Here is a 16,528-nt window from a genome sequence, read left to right as displayed (position 1 = left end):
TCAACAAATCTGATTTGGTGAAATATATTTATCGTATTTGCCATAGATATCGCGATTTATTTTTTTAAATATTGAAACTTTCAATTTCGAATACACACAATATAAAACCCTGTCAGAGTTTAGAATTAATATGATTCTCTTCTTGCAATATCATTTGGCTATTAGACGCATTATTTAACTGATAGAAAATGACAATTTAAATGAAAATATATTCATCTTGCGTGATATTGAACACATCAATAAGATCAATCTCAAATCTCATGTGTGTAGCCTCAAAATTAAACCTTGTTCTTTCTCAGTTTTCCTGTGTTGCGAAAAATTTAGTACAACTCTAAGGATAAAGATTTGAATAGGATAGACTTTTAATTCCACAAGTAAACGTGATAATTCGATTCAACTGTATGCAAATCCCAACGTGGCGTATTTACGATTTGGAGTTAATACCACAGCATACTTAAACACAAGGTATTTATAACTGTAACTTTATCTTTTATAATAGAATCTCTTCTGGACTACAAGTTCATAACATTCTGAGTTTATCAATCATGGGTTTCCATGTCGTTCACGTAAAACTGTCAGGTCGAGATATACCAATGATCAACAACAAGAATAACTGTTCTGCGAGGAACATGACTGAAGACATAGAACAATAAAAAACAAAGGTATACGATGTTGACTTACAACTTTATTTGATGTTAACAGGCCGTTGACAAAACGAACTCTGACTAAAAATGGCGCCCTGACAAAAAAGCATGGAGACTCAGCCTCACTATCGATTTTGACAAGCAGCCAAATTAAACAACTCTATTAGTGGTCTGTAGGCTGAGACCCAGTTACCTCCCTTTGCCTCAAACAAAAGAAGGCTTTCAAACAAGAATAGCCAAAAAGAAACTCGGACTTGTCAATATTAATCATCCAAATAAGTTAAACATGCCGTGTTGTAAGTGATTCAATGTCAGATGACAGGTCATACAGTGAAAACATAGTTTCATCTGCATGTTGATAAATGACAGATGACCAAGACGAAACGAATACCTGAATTAGATTTTATTGAGAAATATCGAGTGGTAATATCGTCAAGATAAACAAAATAGCAGATAAATTACAATTTTGTCGCCTTCTTTAGGCGACGCATTTGAAGAGGAAAAGAAGTGTTGCTATTAATTCTGAAAGAGCACTGATTACAATGTGAAATTTTTCTTTTTCAAATCTTCAATCACAACCGTTAACTTTCAATGGATTGCACATCTCCCATATTAAATACATTATTAACCAGATGATAGTTCGAGGGTTATTATAATCTGCATAACAGTCTTAATGCAAAGTGCTTCTTTATTCAATATATCAAGTTATCCCATTAGTCTAGTACTTAAGTTGAGTTTAAAAGAGAAGGCCCAGACATGCCTAGGATTCAATGGAAAGTTTCATTGTCAATAAGTGTGCGATATTAGGGTCTTTTAGAAAAGAACTATTTAACACCCTACTACAAGTAGATTGTGGAGAGATTTCAGTATTATTTTTCATTAATCAAAATGTGATGAGAAGAAGATAAATATTATCTGGAAGCGTTCCTCACTTATTACAGAAATTATATTTTGGATTTTTTATATTGAGCATAACCAAAAAACACGAGAATGTTGAAAATTATGAGTAACATCTTTCGCATCTTCACAATTTTGAGTAGCATCTTCATTATCATCAATCTTTCGAAAGATTATTAACAATTTAACACCAGAACCATTTGCAATCGTATCGTCAACAGACTCAACTCTAACGTTACCATTACCAGTATTGTCATCTTCAGAGATATTTTAGTTTAATGAATTAACATGGCAAGTAATAGGCGTTTTTAATGAAGCAAATCATATCAACTCTTTTGACGGCCGATTATCAGCGCGTGGTATAAATTAATCACCATCGGCATAACCGAGTAGCATGTTTACTTGTTTACTTCTTAATTTTCCCAATACACGGATTATTCAACTGAACTGAATCAAACCTTTTCCTGGTGATCATGCCTAACGCTATAATAATCTACTCCCTTTTCTGACTGAACCCCAACCGAATAAGGGGAAGGCGATAATCCAGGCGGGAAGCAAACTTTCATAATATTTAGGCCCATCAAAACTCTTCATGCTCGTATCATCGATGCTTGATTGGTCGTAGATACTAGAAGCTCAATATTCCAGTTCTTAACCGTTATTCAACTTCTTCATTGGATAAGAGCAGACAGATACTAATTTAATCTTGGAATGAAATGTGTCGGATAAATACAGGCTCCTCGTGAACCCACCGTATCACGAATACGGGTTTTGACATGGTCTTATTAGCCCGTAATAAACTGATCCCTTTAAATGAAAACATTGTTCATAGTAAACTAGACCGAAACACCTGTCTCTATTTCAGCCTCTGATAGCTATATAGACAGATGCCGGCTGATGTACAGTCAGAAAAAAAAACAGATCCTGTTAAATGGGGACTTTCCGGATCTCGGCAGGTGTGGGACTTTAAATCTTGGAATGAAATGTGTCGGATAAATACAGGCTCCTCGTTTACCCACCGTATCACGAATACGGGTTTTGACATGGTCTTATTAGCCCGTAATGAACTAATCCCTTTAAATGAAAACATTGTTCATAGTAAACTAGACCGAAACACCTGTCTCTATTCCAGCCTCTGATAGCTATATAGACAGATGCCGGCTGATGTACAGTCAGAAAAAAACAGATCCTGTTAAATGGGGACTTTCCGGATCTCGGCAGGTGTGGGACTTTAAACCTATTTAGATAACTCGGATCTGCAAAACCTAGTTCATTCATACCATTTTTTTCTCCACCATTTATGTCACGTCTCCGGTTCCATCAAATCTTTAACGAAACTGATCTCGCATCGGCCATTTAAAAGTTCACAAAGTCACATTACATTAGTGACATTTTGCCAGTAAAGCAAAATTAGCCTGCTCTTTCGAGGGATCGAGATCGAGGGATCTTTAACGTGTACAGCCTGTAGCAGACGGGGTCTCGGTTTATTATTCCATCCGAACGACTAGATGCTTTTTCCATGTCAGCCCCTCTTATCTGCATTACTGACAGGGGGAAACCAGGTTGAAGTATATGTATTAAAGGAAGACTATTAATTTAGTTGGGCAAATTTTAAGCCGGTAGTCCAGTAGTAGTAGTATTGATTAGCTTGATTGATCAAATGTTCGCCTCACTGTATTCGACACCGATCCTGTTATCATAAATAAGGATATTTAGCGGTCTGATGTGCACATATATCATCCCGGTTCGCCATTTTAGGGGATGATTTTGGTCTTAAATATATGTAAATAGTCTTCACAATCCCTTCAAATGTTCAGTACCTTGAATTAGAAATTTCACTTTCCACAAGCTTTGGCTCGCTAGAACACACGGTAAAATAACTATATTTTCAATTATTCATGCAAAATTATACACACGAGTAAGCGACCTTAATTTGAAAGAGTATTCTTTACTTTTTTGGATGCAGGGTTCCACAATAAAATAAATTATTCTTGGGCGTTTGGAGGGGCCACGGAGGACACATTGGACTGCATAAATTAATTACTTTATTTATATAACAATTGCTGTAAAACAATATGTTAAATATTAATGGAAGCATGCCTATATACTTTGTTTTCTTCATGCAAGTTTTACATTCATTAGGAATGCCCTTGAACAGCTAACCCTAGAGCCATAAATTGTTTCTCCCATAACCTGCTGTGGCAAGCTCTTCTGTCAACAAGGTACTCCTTTTAGACCAGCTCTCCTATGAACCATGTACTCCTATGCGGTCAGCAATGAAACACGCATTCCCGTATGGCATCTGTACGGCCATCTATATTGTGAATCATCCACTCTTGTGTTAAAAAAGTTCTTATGAACCATAAACTCCTTTGCTATCAACGTTCATGTGAACAATACAATCCTCTTTGGCCAGCCTTACTGTGAATTCTACAATCTTGCGTGGCCAGCTCTGCTGTGAACCATTCACAGCATGAATTTATGTTTGTTCCACTCTTGTATACCTTTTATTGCTAATGTCTCTTACAAATACCAACTCCTCTTTTTACCTTCCTTTAAATCCTTTCCCAGCATAGTGTGTAAAATTTTATAACGAATGGCTTGTGATTTCCATTGGTAAATCAACTCCTCCTGTAGTCTGGCTTTCTTTAACATTTCATGATGACAATTTTGTTGTAAGAGAAATGTTACCCAATCTTGGCTCAACTGCCTACAACGAAATCCAGTTATTAACAATTAGTTAATTCAATCAATCATACATTTGTGACGTTTACTATTGACAGACATCAGACTAGAAAACGATATGAAGCTAATATAAGTTTTCCAGACACATTCACAGGCTAGAACATCTTATTTTTTTTACCTAAAATGGTGATACATACCTAGAAAACTTTTCTTCAGTTTTTCTAAAATATTCATCCGTTGTCTCTTTTCTTTCTTTCTTCTCATCTGAGCCAGCTTTCTTACTTTTGAAATAAGTTTTGAATTTACTACTACAGAATGATTTGTCTTTTGATTTCAATTTGTCTTTCTCTTCAGCCTGTCTTAATCGTTCTCTCAAACCATCTAATTCATTTTGTACCATTTGTTTGTTGGAATCCACAGATCTTTGAACTCGATAGGTCTCTTCTGTAATTTTGATATCTGACTTAAATTCTGACTCCCATTGCATTCCTTGCTCGTCCATAGCCATTCTGATCTCTTTTCTTACTTTAAACCCTCGTGATACTTCCATCCTACACAGTTTATCTCTCGCCGATCTATCAAGAAACTTCTCATCTTTTTCATTGTCTTTTCTCGGAAAAGGTGTGGAAGTCATGAGTGGACTTTCTATTCTCCAGGATGGGCTGACAGCGTTACTGACTTTTCCACATCCAACTCTAGAGATCGGACTTAAAATTCTTTTTTTAGGTGGAGGCTTCCATTCTATATGTACAGGGGTCAAAGATCGGTAGTATTTAATAGCTACCGGGTCAAATTCCCCGTCCCACACATCTGTTTGAGCAGAACTTGTATCTGTGCTTTGATCAGAGCTTTCTGAAACGTCATCAGTGGATTCGCCAGGACTCGAGTCTGTGCTTTGATAAGAGCTTTCTGAAATATCCTCGTGTGATTCGCCAGGACTTGAATCTGTGCTTTGATAAGAGCTTTCTGAAACATCATCGTCAAATTCGCCAGGACTTGAATCTGTGCTTTGGTTAGAGCTTTCTGAAACATCATCGTCAAATTCGCCAGGACTTGAATCTGTGCTTTGGTTAGAGCTTTCTGAAACATTATCACTGGGACAGTCGACTAACCACAGGAGAGTTCTACTGCCAGACCATTTTACTATTGGTGTAGTCACTAAATCCTCGTTTTCAATGTTCTCTTCATAAAACCTCCTAGACTTTCGAAGTTCTTTGAGAATAACGGGAGTAGCATCTCCCTCATCCCCTGTGATACTTTTGGTTCCATTCTGGGAAATTGGAGGCAATCTATGAGGGGTCAGTGGTGTCAAAGAACGCACCAATTCATTCTTGAGTGGTTTTTCTTGAGGTTGCTTTTTTGAGGGTCGTTTTTTCGATACCTCTGATGTTTTATTGCTTTTGATTGGTACTTTATTGTCTGCTCTCTTAATGTTTTCAGGCATCTTACGCAATTTAGATGCTCTGGTCTCTTTTACAACTACTGGTCCTGGCTTCTTATAAGGTTTTGGAGGAGCCGGTTTAAAAGTTGGTGCCGGGGATCTAGCTTGACGCGACTTTAAAGCAAGTGTTTCTTTGACATTAGTTGGAGGAGGTTGCTTTTGTGACCTATCTTGCGACTTGATTTCGTTAGCAGCTACTGTTTTTCCGGTTTTCTTTAAATTTTCTTGAATCTTTCGCATTTTCGATGCCCTGGTCTCTTTGATAGAAACAGGTCCTGGCTTTTTATAAGGTTTTGGAGGAGCTGGTTTAAATGTTGGCGTTGGAGTTCTCTTTCTATGTAATAACTCTATAAGTGATTGATCAAATGCCATGTCTTTCAATTTCTCTTCTTGGTTTTGCTCTTTAGTTTCTCTTTCTTCTTCCATCTTTTTTAGACGTCTTAGCTTTGTAGCTTTTGTCTCCCGGACTGCTAACGCTGGTGGTGGGACAGGCTTCTTTTTTGTAGTTGGTGGAGGAGAAGTACGAGACCTTGGTAGACTCGATTTTACCAGTGTTCGTTGTTCCGGGGTTTTATCTGCTGTTGCAACTGCTGGTAAAACATCTTGTGTTACATCTGATACCTCATTTTGCACCCGTAATTTGTCCTGTCTTAATCGTGAAGCCTTAGTTCCTCGGACTATAATTTGACCTTTGGAAACATTAGGTGGCTTCGGATATCTAGGAGGGTGTACTTGGATATTTGACTTACTCATGCTAAGTAAATCATCCAGTTTTTCTATAACTTTTGTGAGTGTTTGAGTCACATCTTCTTTATGATCTGTTTCAGCTAATTGGTTTGTTTCTATCTGGACAGATTCGGGATTCAAGGTTTTCTCTTCTGCAACTGCTGGTCTAGGTTTTAAATCATTCTCCTCATTTACATCTAAGTTTTTTAACTGATCTTCTACTATATCCCTATCGTATATCTGTACGTCTTCGTACAGATTATTTTCTTTCTCCCATGATTTATGTACAACATGACTTGTTTCCATATCTTCTGTATTTTTATAATCTGTTTCAGCTAATTGGTTTTTTTCCATCTGGACAGATTCGTAATTCAATGTTTTCTCTTCTGCAACTACTGGTCTAGATTTTAAATCATTCTTCTCATTTACATCTAAGTTATTTAACTGATCTTCTACTCTATCCCTATCTTGTCTCTGTAAGTCTTCGTACAGATTAGTATCTGTCTCCCATGATTTATGTTCAACATGACTTGTTTCCATATCAATTTCAAAACGAACAAATTTCTTATTTTTCTTCTTATCTGATGTTTTAGGTTCAACATGACTGGTTCCCATGTCGATTTCAAAATAGTCAAATGCCTTTTTATTTTTGTTATTGTCGATTTGATGCTCTTGCATTGTTAGTTCATGTACCTGTTGGTTACTTTCCATTTCCGGTTCACTTTCCAGCCCAATTTCAAAATAGTCAAATTTCTTATGTTTCTTCTTATCTAATTCAGCATCGCTTGTTTCCAGCCCAAATTCAAAATAATTAAATTTCAGTTCCTGTTCGAGTTGGGAACCTTTAATGGGTGGCAGTGGACTGGCCTTAAAAGGAGATGGGGAATCTTTGATTCGGTAGGCCATAGTAAATAAGGAAGGTTCTGGACTAGCAAGAGCACTTCCTATTCCTGATATAATGTCCAATCTGTTTGCTGGTAAATGGGCCTGGAATGATAAAGATAATAGTGCAGGATTTGGGTATTGCTGAAATTTCAGAACTATGAACGCCTTTCTAAGAATGCATCTGATAAATAAAACAGAAGTGAGAGAGCATGACCATAACACAGTCCACAATACTACTACCATCTTATGTCGACGTGACCGAACATAGAGTTTGTCGGGTACTGTGAAAGCAACTGTCCCACAGGTTATAAATTATTATAAAATTTACCTTGTCAGTTTCCGAGTAAGTTCGAGAAACACTTGTCTTATAATCAGGCATAGCCACAGTTTCAATATCAGACGCCGTTCTTCTGGGTGGATGATCTGAATCCGCTATTTCAGTTAATGATTCGGCAGAAGCTGCTTGTTCAGTATCACTTCTTGATGACATATTAACTGATGCTGCTCTCAGTGGTGGTTGCTCTGAAGAGACCCCTGCTTCATATGACGACTCTGTCAGTCGCTCAGGTGACGATTCAGGTCGTTCAGGGTTATATGCGGCAAATACTAAAGCGTCAGCTAATCTAGAGTGACATCTACTAGATCGGTCTCTGGTCTGAACTGGTTGGTTTAATTCCAACTCTTGTTGGTTGAGATCCATATTGTAGAATCTGGAAACAAATAAATAACAAGTCGTACACAATTCAGGTACTTGAAAAATACAACCCGTCAATCAATATCCATTTCCTGCACATGCCATTATTTTCACGGGATGCTTCAGTTAAACTGTAGACGAAGCAGATTTTGATTTTTAATTCTTAAAAATGGTAAGGATAGCTGATAGTAGAAATAAAGATTTATCCTGGTAAAACAGCAATAGTTGTTTTTCTGTTGGATCCCAATCTGAAGCATCATAAGAAACTTCAATAAGAACAGTATTTGAAAAGATAGTCTACATTACGTTCAAATTACCTCTCACATAAATTAAAGAATACAAAATTCCACTTGGAAATCTGTATAGAGGCAAACAATAACTTACTTTTACTTAATATTCTCAAATTCTGATGGTCTGCCACAAAAACATGAAAAGCCAAGGAACTGATACGAATGTACTATGACGTCATAATATCTTTACACGAACGTTATTGTTCGGTTAACTACGCTAAGCTCCGTAACGTTGCGGAAATAAGTCTCTATGTTGTCATGATAACCAATGTCAAATTTGTTAACCTTTTTTTTTTTATTCTATCTTAAAATATGCTTAAAGTACCATATCACTTTAAGTTAAAATCTAATACAATTCCTATTTCTTCTGTAGTAGTGATATAATGTAGACTATGCTAAGGTTCAAATTTTATATCTTTTTATTGTCAAATTTGACCGCGTAGGTTTTCAACAAGATTTAGAGTAAGAATAAGGGGAAGGCGATGACAACCTACCTAGTTAACTAGACTATTTCCTCTGTAAGATGAATATAATGTATAATTTCGCTCATACGTTTACTTCCACTGTCCTCTTATACTTGTAGCGCCTAGTACTACTAATAATAGAGTGACGTCATAATCAAAAATCCTGGGAAACGTTAGTAATGGTGTGTTCTATACTACGTTCCGGAACATTGGTATTTCATAAAAAAAAATAATCGAGTGCATCAAATCCCAATAATAACAAGCACGATTTATCTTTGCCATTTACGATGTCGTAACGATGCCTATTTAAACGGATAGGCAATGCATTTTCAGTTTCGCCACATTATATATCGCAATTTTTACAAGAAATTAGGCATATCACGTTTTGATCAACACAAGTCTAAATTAAAACTAAAAAGGTATTAATAAAATAAATATAACGATGCAAAAAAAAAAAGATAAAAACAAATATCACAGAAAAACACTTCCTACAGTGAAAACTCTGCCAGTTGCAGCACTTTTAATCTCAGACTTTTTCCCCAAACCAAAACATAAGCCAGTTTCCACTTGAAATTGAGGGTGCAACTTCAAAGTCGATTTTCTTCAAAGTTTTCGAAAAATGTGAATTTCTGTTTTCGACTGAAAGAGATAGAAGACATGTCAAACTACCGTTTGCAAAAAAAAAATTATACCTCTAGGGTCAAAATTGGCTGAGTTATGGCCATTTTAGTCTCTATACAATCTAGTGATTTTAAAGTTTCACCCAAATTTTTAAGAGGAAAATCGTTAATTTTGTGGTTTGGGGAAGAAATCAGAGACCAAAAGTGCTGTAACAGTCTGAGTTTTCACGGTAGGAACTTAAAATTTAGAACACAGCAATTTCCAACCAGTTTGTACCTACAGTGCCAATTTCAGCTTTCTATCTCTGATAGTTTTCCCAGGGCAGCCTGTCAAAGTTTTGGCCTTCACCCCTACCATTGCAACTAGACTCTATAGGAAAACTGCCGACCCCCACCCCTCCGCTAAAATGGCCATAACTTCGCCAATTTAAACCTGAGAGTTATAATTTTTGTCGCAAACTAAACTTTAACATGTCCCCTATCTATTTCAGTCAAAAAAAGAAATTCGGATTTTGGAGAAAAGTTTCGAGAAAATCGATTTTAAAGTTTCACCCAAATTTTCAAGAGGAAAATCTCTTATTTTGTGGTTTGGGGAAGAAATCAGAAACCAAAAGTGCTGTAACAGGCAGAGTTTTCACGGTAGGAACTTGAAATTTGGAACACAGCAACTTCCAACCAGTCTGTACCTGCAGTGCAAATTTCAATTTTCCCAGGGCAGCCTGTCAAAGTTTTGGCCTTCACCCCTACCATTGCAACTAGACTCTATAGGAAAACTGTCGGCCCCCACCCCGCGGCTAAAATGGCCATAACTTCGCCAATTGTGACCCGAGAGGTATAATTTTTGTCGCAAACTAAACTTTAACATTTCCCCTATCTATTTCAGTCAAAACAAGAAATTCGTATTTTGTAAAAGGTTTCGAGAAAATCGACTTTAAAGTTTCACCCAAATTTTCAAGAGGAAAATCTCTTATTTTGTAGTTTGGGGAAGAAATCAGAAAACAAAAGTGCTGTAACAGGCAGAGTTTTCACGGTAAGAACTTGAAATTTGAAACATTACAACTTCAGATGGGTCCGGACCTGCAGTGCAAATTTCATAATTTCGTCTGTGATAGTTTTCGAACGGCAGCCTGTCAAAGATTTGGTCTTTACCTCGACCGCTGCCACTAGATTGTATAGAGACTGTATAGGCTGCCTGCCGACCCCCACCCCCGCGCTAAAATGGCCATAACTCAGCCAATTTTGACTCTAGAGGTATAATTTTTATTCCAAACGTTAGTTTAACATGTCTTCTATCTATTTCAGTCGAAAACAGAAATTCACATTTTTTGAAAACTTTGGAGAAAATCGACTTTGACGTTGCACACTCAATTTAAATCACAAATAATATTGAACCTTAAATTAGCTGGGAAGTACTTGGCTGGGCCTCGATCTTACTCTGCTACACTCTATATATTTACTTTCTGTAAAACGGACAATCAATAACCTCTACACATTGACGATTAGGCAAGCGTATGAAAAATTTGTCCAAAACGCTGTTGTTCATCGAATAAGCTGAAAAACATTGGAGCAAGTTGGTATATGTCGCAGTAAGAAGATAGGCAACTTCTAACCTAGGAGAACGTGCTTTGAACAAATGTCGAACTTATTTCAATTGTATTCGACGTTTTCTGGACGAAAAATATAACTTAACGTGTTGCTTCTTTACAGTAAACGTATAATGGCGAATTGGTACTCGATATTTAATTTGTCTACCGAATCTCGGGACCCTACCAACACTTCACGTGTAGTAAAACCAACTCTGTTTTCTGATTGATAAAGGTCATTTATTTTCCGCGTAACAAACATAAATACAAATAAAAACATATAAAAATAATAACATTAAAAGATGGATTCCCTTATTTTCATTTATGAAAATGAAAATGCTAATACTTATATGAATAGAAAGTAGAGGTGTTCTAATGACTGGAAATACCAGTTTGTCTTACATGTCCATAATTAATTCATAATTAGCTAAATTAGAAGAGAATTACCAGCAGAATTCTAATGAGTGACCGATCAAGAAAGATCAAAAAGTCTTTTTTGTTTATCCAGACTGTACATACATGGACATTTATGATTGGTTAAAACTCTACATGCAATATAAGAAAATAATGATATATGTAACCGAGTACAGGTTTGGGGGTACTTAATTTTCTGTATACTGTTGTGGTCTGAAGCATATGGTTAAGTAAAGGGAGGTAATAATCTTCTGCTTTGGAGATTTATTCCGTATTTTATGCTGTGTAAAAAAAGGGTCTTGTATTGAAATTAACTGTGTTATTTCTTTCTTCCACAGGTAAAGTTTAACTTTTATTTATATTAATTATATATCAAAATGTGCATTAGTCATCCATGTTTATGTTTATAATAAGAATAAGTATTGACAGTGTTAATTATTTGAGAACTTAGTCAATGTATTGTCTTGATGGAATTGAACATGTTTGTAAGACGTTTAGGTTATTTCCCTCATTAAAATGTATACTATAAGCCATTTTGGCGGCAAATCATCATGCTTTTCATGAATAGTAATGAGCCCAAGTCCAAATATGGTCACGTATTATGTCATTCACACTGGTGTCTGTAATTTGCCAATTTGCCAACTTCCATACTCAATAATCTTATGTAAACATTGTCAAATGGATTCCGTATTTTATGCTGTGTAAAAAAAGGATCTTGTATTGAAATTAACTGTGTTATTTCTCTCTTCCACAGGTACAACCTGAGCCCAACCAAACCTTCTTATCCCATAAAAATAAATTTGTTTGTTGACAATACCGGGGTCAACATATACACCATAATATAGTTTACTTAATTTAACACTAAAAAATAAAGACACCCATCTTTAACACTAAAAATAAACAAAAGATTTGTAAAAATAAATGAATGATATAATTATCAAAATAAGGGGGATAAAACTTTTTTACTTCATAAAATATTTATATATTTCTCCTAACCGCTGCACAATACGACATTATACGGTAGCTGTAAGTTAGTCATGCGTCATAGCATACGCTGACCAAAATTAATGATCGTTAGTATTAATAATCAAAAGTTTTCGAAACGTTCTCGATAGGTACTTTATGTTTACGTTCAATTCATTATAAGTACGCTATGAATACGCCTAAAATTAAAGAATGCGTCAATCTCAGAGACTTGGAGCGTTTTTGATACACAGTTTACACTGACTAACGTCTAGGTGTGATAGGGCCTTTACAGAAATAATTATAAAACACCGATTTGTTCTTCTAATACAAATGTATACTTATCCTTCATGTTACATTAAACCCACACTCTTTAATAGTTTAAAGATAGGTTCCCTTATTTTCATTTATGAAAATGAAAATTCTTAAGCTTATATGAATAGAAAGTAAAGGTGTTCTAATGACTCTTGGATACCAGTTTGTCTCACATGTCCATAATTAATTCATAATTAGCTAAATTAGAAGAGAATTACCAGCAGAATTTCAATGAGTGACCGATCAAAAAATGACAAAAAATCTTTTTTTTTGTTTATCCAGTCTGTACATACATGGACATTTATGATTGGTTAAAACTCTTATTCATATGAACATAAAGATATGAGAATACATGATAATTCATTAGAAACACCAACTAATCAAATAGTTTGCTTAATTTGACGCTAAAAAATAAGGAGACCCATCTTTGAGATATTTTTGTGGTTTTTTATTTTGCTCTATCAGAACCTCAAGAGGACTATGATATCTTTTCTTTGTTATTTGTCTATTGTTATTTCGATGTTTATTTTGCATGTAATATTGTATATTTTATCTTATGTTTTATTCTGTCGTATATGCAATAAATCTTATCTTACAGTTGTGTTTTCACTACCCCTTATCATTCTATTGGTTCTCAAATATTCTTTTGATTCATCTGATTTTATAATTATTAAATATTATAATAATTTATTAGCCGTCTCAACTTACAGGGACAACAGCTATCTGACGGAAAATTGGAATGGTGCATTCCTCCATACACTAAAAATCTATATCACTGAACTTCAAGTTGTTTTATCGTTTACAATATTGAGTTAAAATCAGCAAAAACTCATAAAAAGATAAAAATCACTCATTTCCGTTGTTTATCCAGTCAGGTGAATCGCATATTGTTTATTATTGTTTGTATAATTATATTTTATATTGGCCTCAATTCTCAAATACGGAAGCGTGTTAGTGCCATTCATTTTTTTTTTTTTTTTTGAATTTTCAAGTTATCAAAGGCTCAAGGTTACAATTCTTTTTTTTTAAATATACATTTCTTCATTGTAAAAATATATTAGTATTACAAGAATACTTTTTCAAATTGCTTCCTCCCACGAAAATAATTTGGCGGGGACCTCACGACATTGTTCATTGAATTGCAGATGAACCATTCACAGTATTTTAATTCTGAACACTGATACGAACAGTTCTAATTGAGCTGGAGTAGTAAATATCTAGGTATCCCGCCATGGGTTGATGTGGGTCTTAAATATATGTAGAGCTAGGAATGTACTAATAATACATGCCCCAAACAAGGAATTTCACTTTTTACGTCTTTTCTATATATGGCAGAGTCTCGGGAGTCGTATTTCTAAATTTTAAACGCGAACAATTCTAGACATATATGGATTTGAAGGCTCAAATTCGACGGTGAGCTGGGAACATTACTTATTAGCTTATGTAAGGTTTTCACTATGTTCCCGGTGGCCACGACAGCCACGTGTGCCCGAAACTTATTGTGCCCTGGGATTTTGACCGTTTTTGTTTCCATATCCAGGTTTTGTTACGTTGTGCCAAAGTTTCCTCGCGGTTCATTAACATTAGCTAAAATTTTCTTTTAGATTTGTTAAAAAATGGCGAACACGTCACTTTGAGATCCTTCAGTAGGTTTCTGATATCTTGGACTTGCGGATTTGTCTCATTGCACACTGCGTGGCGTTATATACTTTAATTTGGTAAAACTTAAATCTCCATTTTAATCAAATACAATTTTATGATACAACTTCATTGTAAATATGTCACGTGACCTTCTCCTCCCCATACTTTACCCGACCCCTCCCTCAAGTTAAATCCTCTCCATATTGTTATTGAAATCGAAATCAACCAAGAGTTAAGCAGTTAAACCAAAACTATCCTCGTGATGTTATAATCAATAAAAAAAGAGATAATTAGTAATTTCCTACAGCTATTTAAACCGATAGTACAGTCAATATCCAAAATCAGACAGTTCAATATTGTTATCCACGGTAAGTACATACTTTTAGATATTTACTATTTATATTCATCCAACCTCCAATTCTCTTAGAAAGTTTGTTTTTTTGTGTTTTTGCCAATGTTAAATTTTACGCTTATTTATTTGATTTCAACTCGTATGTCTTTATCATTAAAGAAATGTAGTTGACTATCTATTTGCCTATCTCGCTAATAATGTTAAATATCGGATATTCATATCACTTTTTTGAAATCAAAAACCAATCATAAATGTGTGGTTCGCCTGCGATAATTGTCAGTCAATATAACTGTACGAAACTATGTTAGTATCATCGGCTTGATAGTGACAAACTCGTGGTAAACTTGTAGAGTATTTGGATGTCGAATTTTCTAATTTTGAAAAGTGATATGGATCGATTTTTCAACCCGGTTTCCCTCTGTCAGTGATGCAGGTGAGATGGTCTGACATGGGAAAGGCGCCTAGTCGTAGGACCATAAACCTAGACCCCTTGTGCTACAGACTCTGCACGTTAAAGATCCCTCGAAATTGGAAATCGAAAAAAGAGCAGGCTAATGCCATTGTCCGCAAAATTTCCCTTATTGCACCCTGCATGGCGTTGCCCGTTTTCATTAGCCCACACGGTGCAAAAAGGTAGGACGTAAAACTCATTTCATTTCATTTCTCTCCGTGGTATCTAGACACAGTGAGTTACAAATATAAAACATTTTATTTCTCACCGTGGTATCTAGAAACTGAATTACAAATATAAAACTGTTCATTTCTCTCCGTGGTATCTAGACAGAGTGAATTACAAATATAAAACATTTCATTTCTCTCCGTGGTATCTAGACACAGTGAATTACAAATATAAAAAATTTTATTTCTCACCGTGGTATCTAGACACAGTAAATTACAAATATAAAACATTTTATTTCTCACTGTGATATCTAGAAACAGTGATTTATAAATATAAAACATTTTATTTCTCACCGTGGTATCTAGAAACAGTGAATTACAAATATAAAACTTTCATTTCTCTCCGTGGTATCTAGACACGGTGAATTACAAATATAAAACATTTTGTTTCTCACCGTGGTATCTAGACACAGTAAAATACAAATATAAACATTTTATTTCTCACCTTGGTATCTAGACACAGTACATTACAAATATAAAACATTTTATTTCTCACCGTGGTATCTAGACACAGTAAATTACAAATATAAAACATTTTATTTCTCACCGTGATATCTAGAAACATTGAAATACAAATATAAAACTTTTCATTTCTCTCCGTGCTACAGACTCTGCACGTTAAAGATCCCTCGACAGTTGGAAATCGAAAAAAGAGCAGGCTAATGCCATTGTCCGCAAAATTTCCCTTATTGCACCCTGCATGGCGTTGCCCGTTTTCATTAGCCCACACGGTGCAAAAAGGTAGGACGTAAAACTCATTTCATTTCATTTCTCTCCGTGGTATCTAGACACAGTAAATTACAAATATAAAACATTTTATTTCTCACTGTGATATCTAGAAACAGTGAATTATAAATATAAAACATTTTATTTCTCACCGTGGTATCTAGAAACAGTGAATTACAAATATAAAACTTTTCATTTCTCTCCGTGGTATCTAGACACGGTGAATTACAAATATAAAACATTTTGTTTCTCACCGTGGTATCTAGACACAGTAAAATACAAATATAAACATTTTATTTCTCACCTTGGTATCTAGACACAGTACATTACAAATATAAAACATTTTATTTCTCACCGTGGTATCTAGACACAGTAAATTACAAATATAAAACATTTTATTTCTCACCGTGATATCTAGACACAGTAAAATACAAATATAAAACATTTTATTTCTCACCGTGGTATCTAGACACAGTAAAATACAAATATAAAACATTTTATTTCTCACCG

General features: G+C 35.1%; 1 protein-coding gene across 1 annotated transcript; it reads right to left on the bottom strand.

The window, feature by feature from the left end:
- Positions 1-4,404: 4,404 nt before the first annotated feature.
- On the bottom strand, positions 4,405-7,978 carry LOTGIDRAFT_170876 (hypothetical protein; the record flags this gene model as incomplete). Its single annotated transcript, XM_009046729.1, has 2 exons — positions 4,405-7,380; positions 7,607-7,978. 2 exons carry the CDS (start codon positions 7,976-7,978, stop codon positions 4,405-4,407), a joined length of 3,348 nt encoding a protein of 1,115 aa, XP_009044977.1.
- Positions 7,979-16,528: the final 8,550 nt, after the last annotated feature.

Source organism: Lottia gigantea (assembly GCF_000327385.1).
Source record: "Lottia gigantea unplaced genomic scaffold LOTGIsca_105, whole genome shotgun sequence".
Classification (NCBI taxonomy): domain Eukaryota; kingdom Metazoa; phylum Mollusca; class Gastropoda; family Lottiidae; genus Lottia; species Lottia gigantea.
The sequence above is the reverse complement of the archived record's forward strand: the minus strand, read 5'-3'. Positions and strand labels throughout refer to the sequence as shown.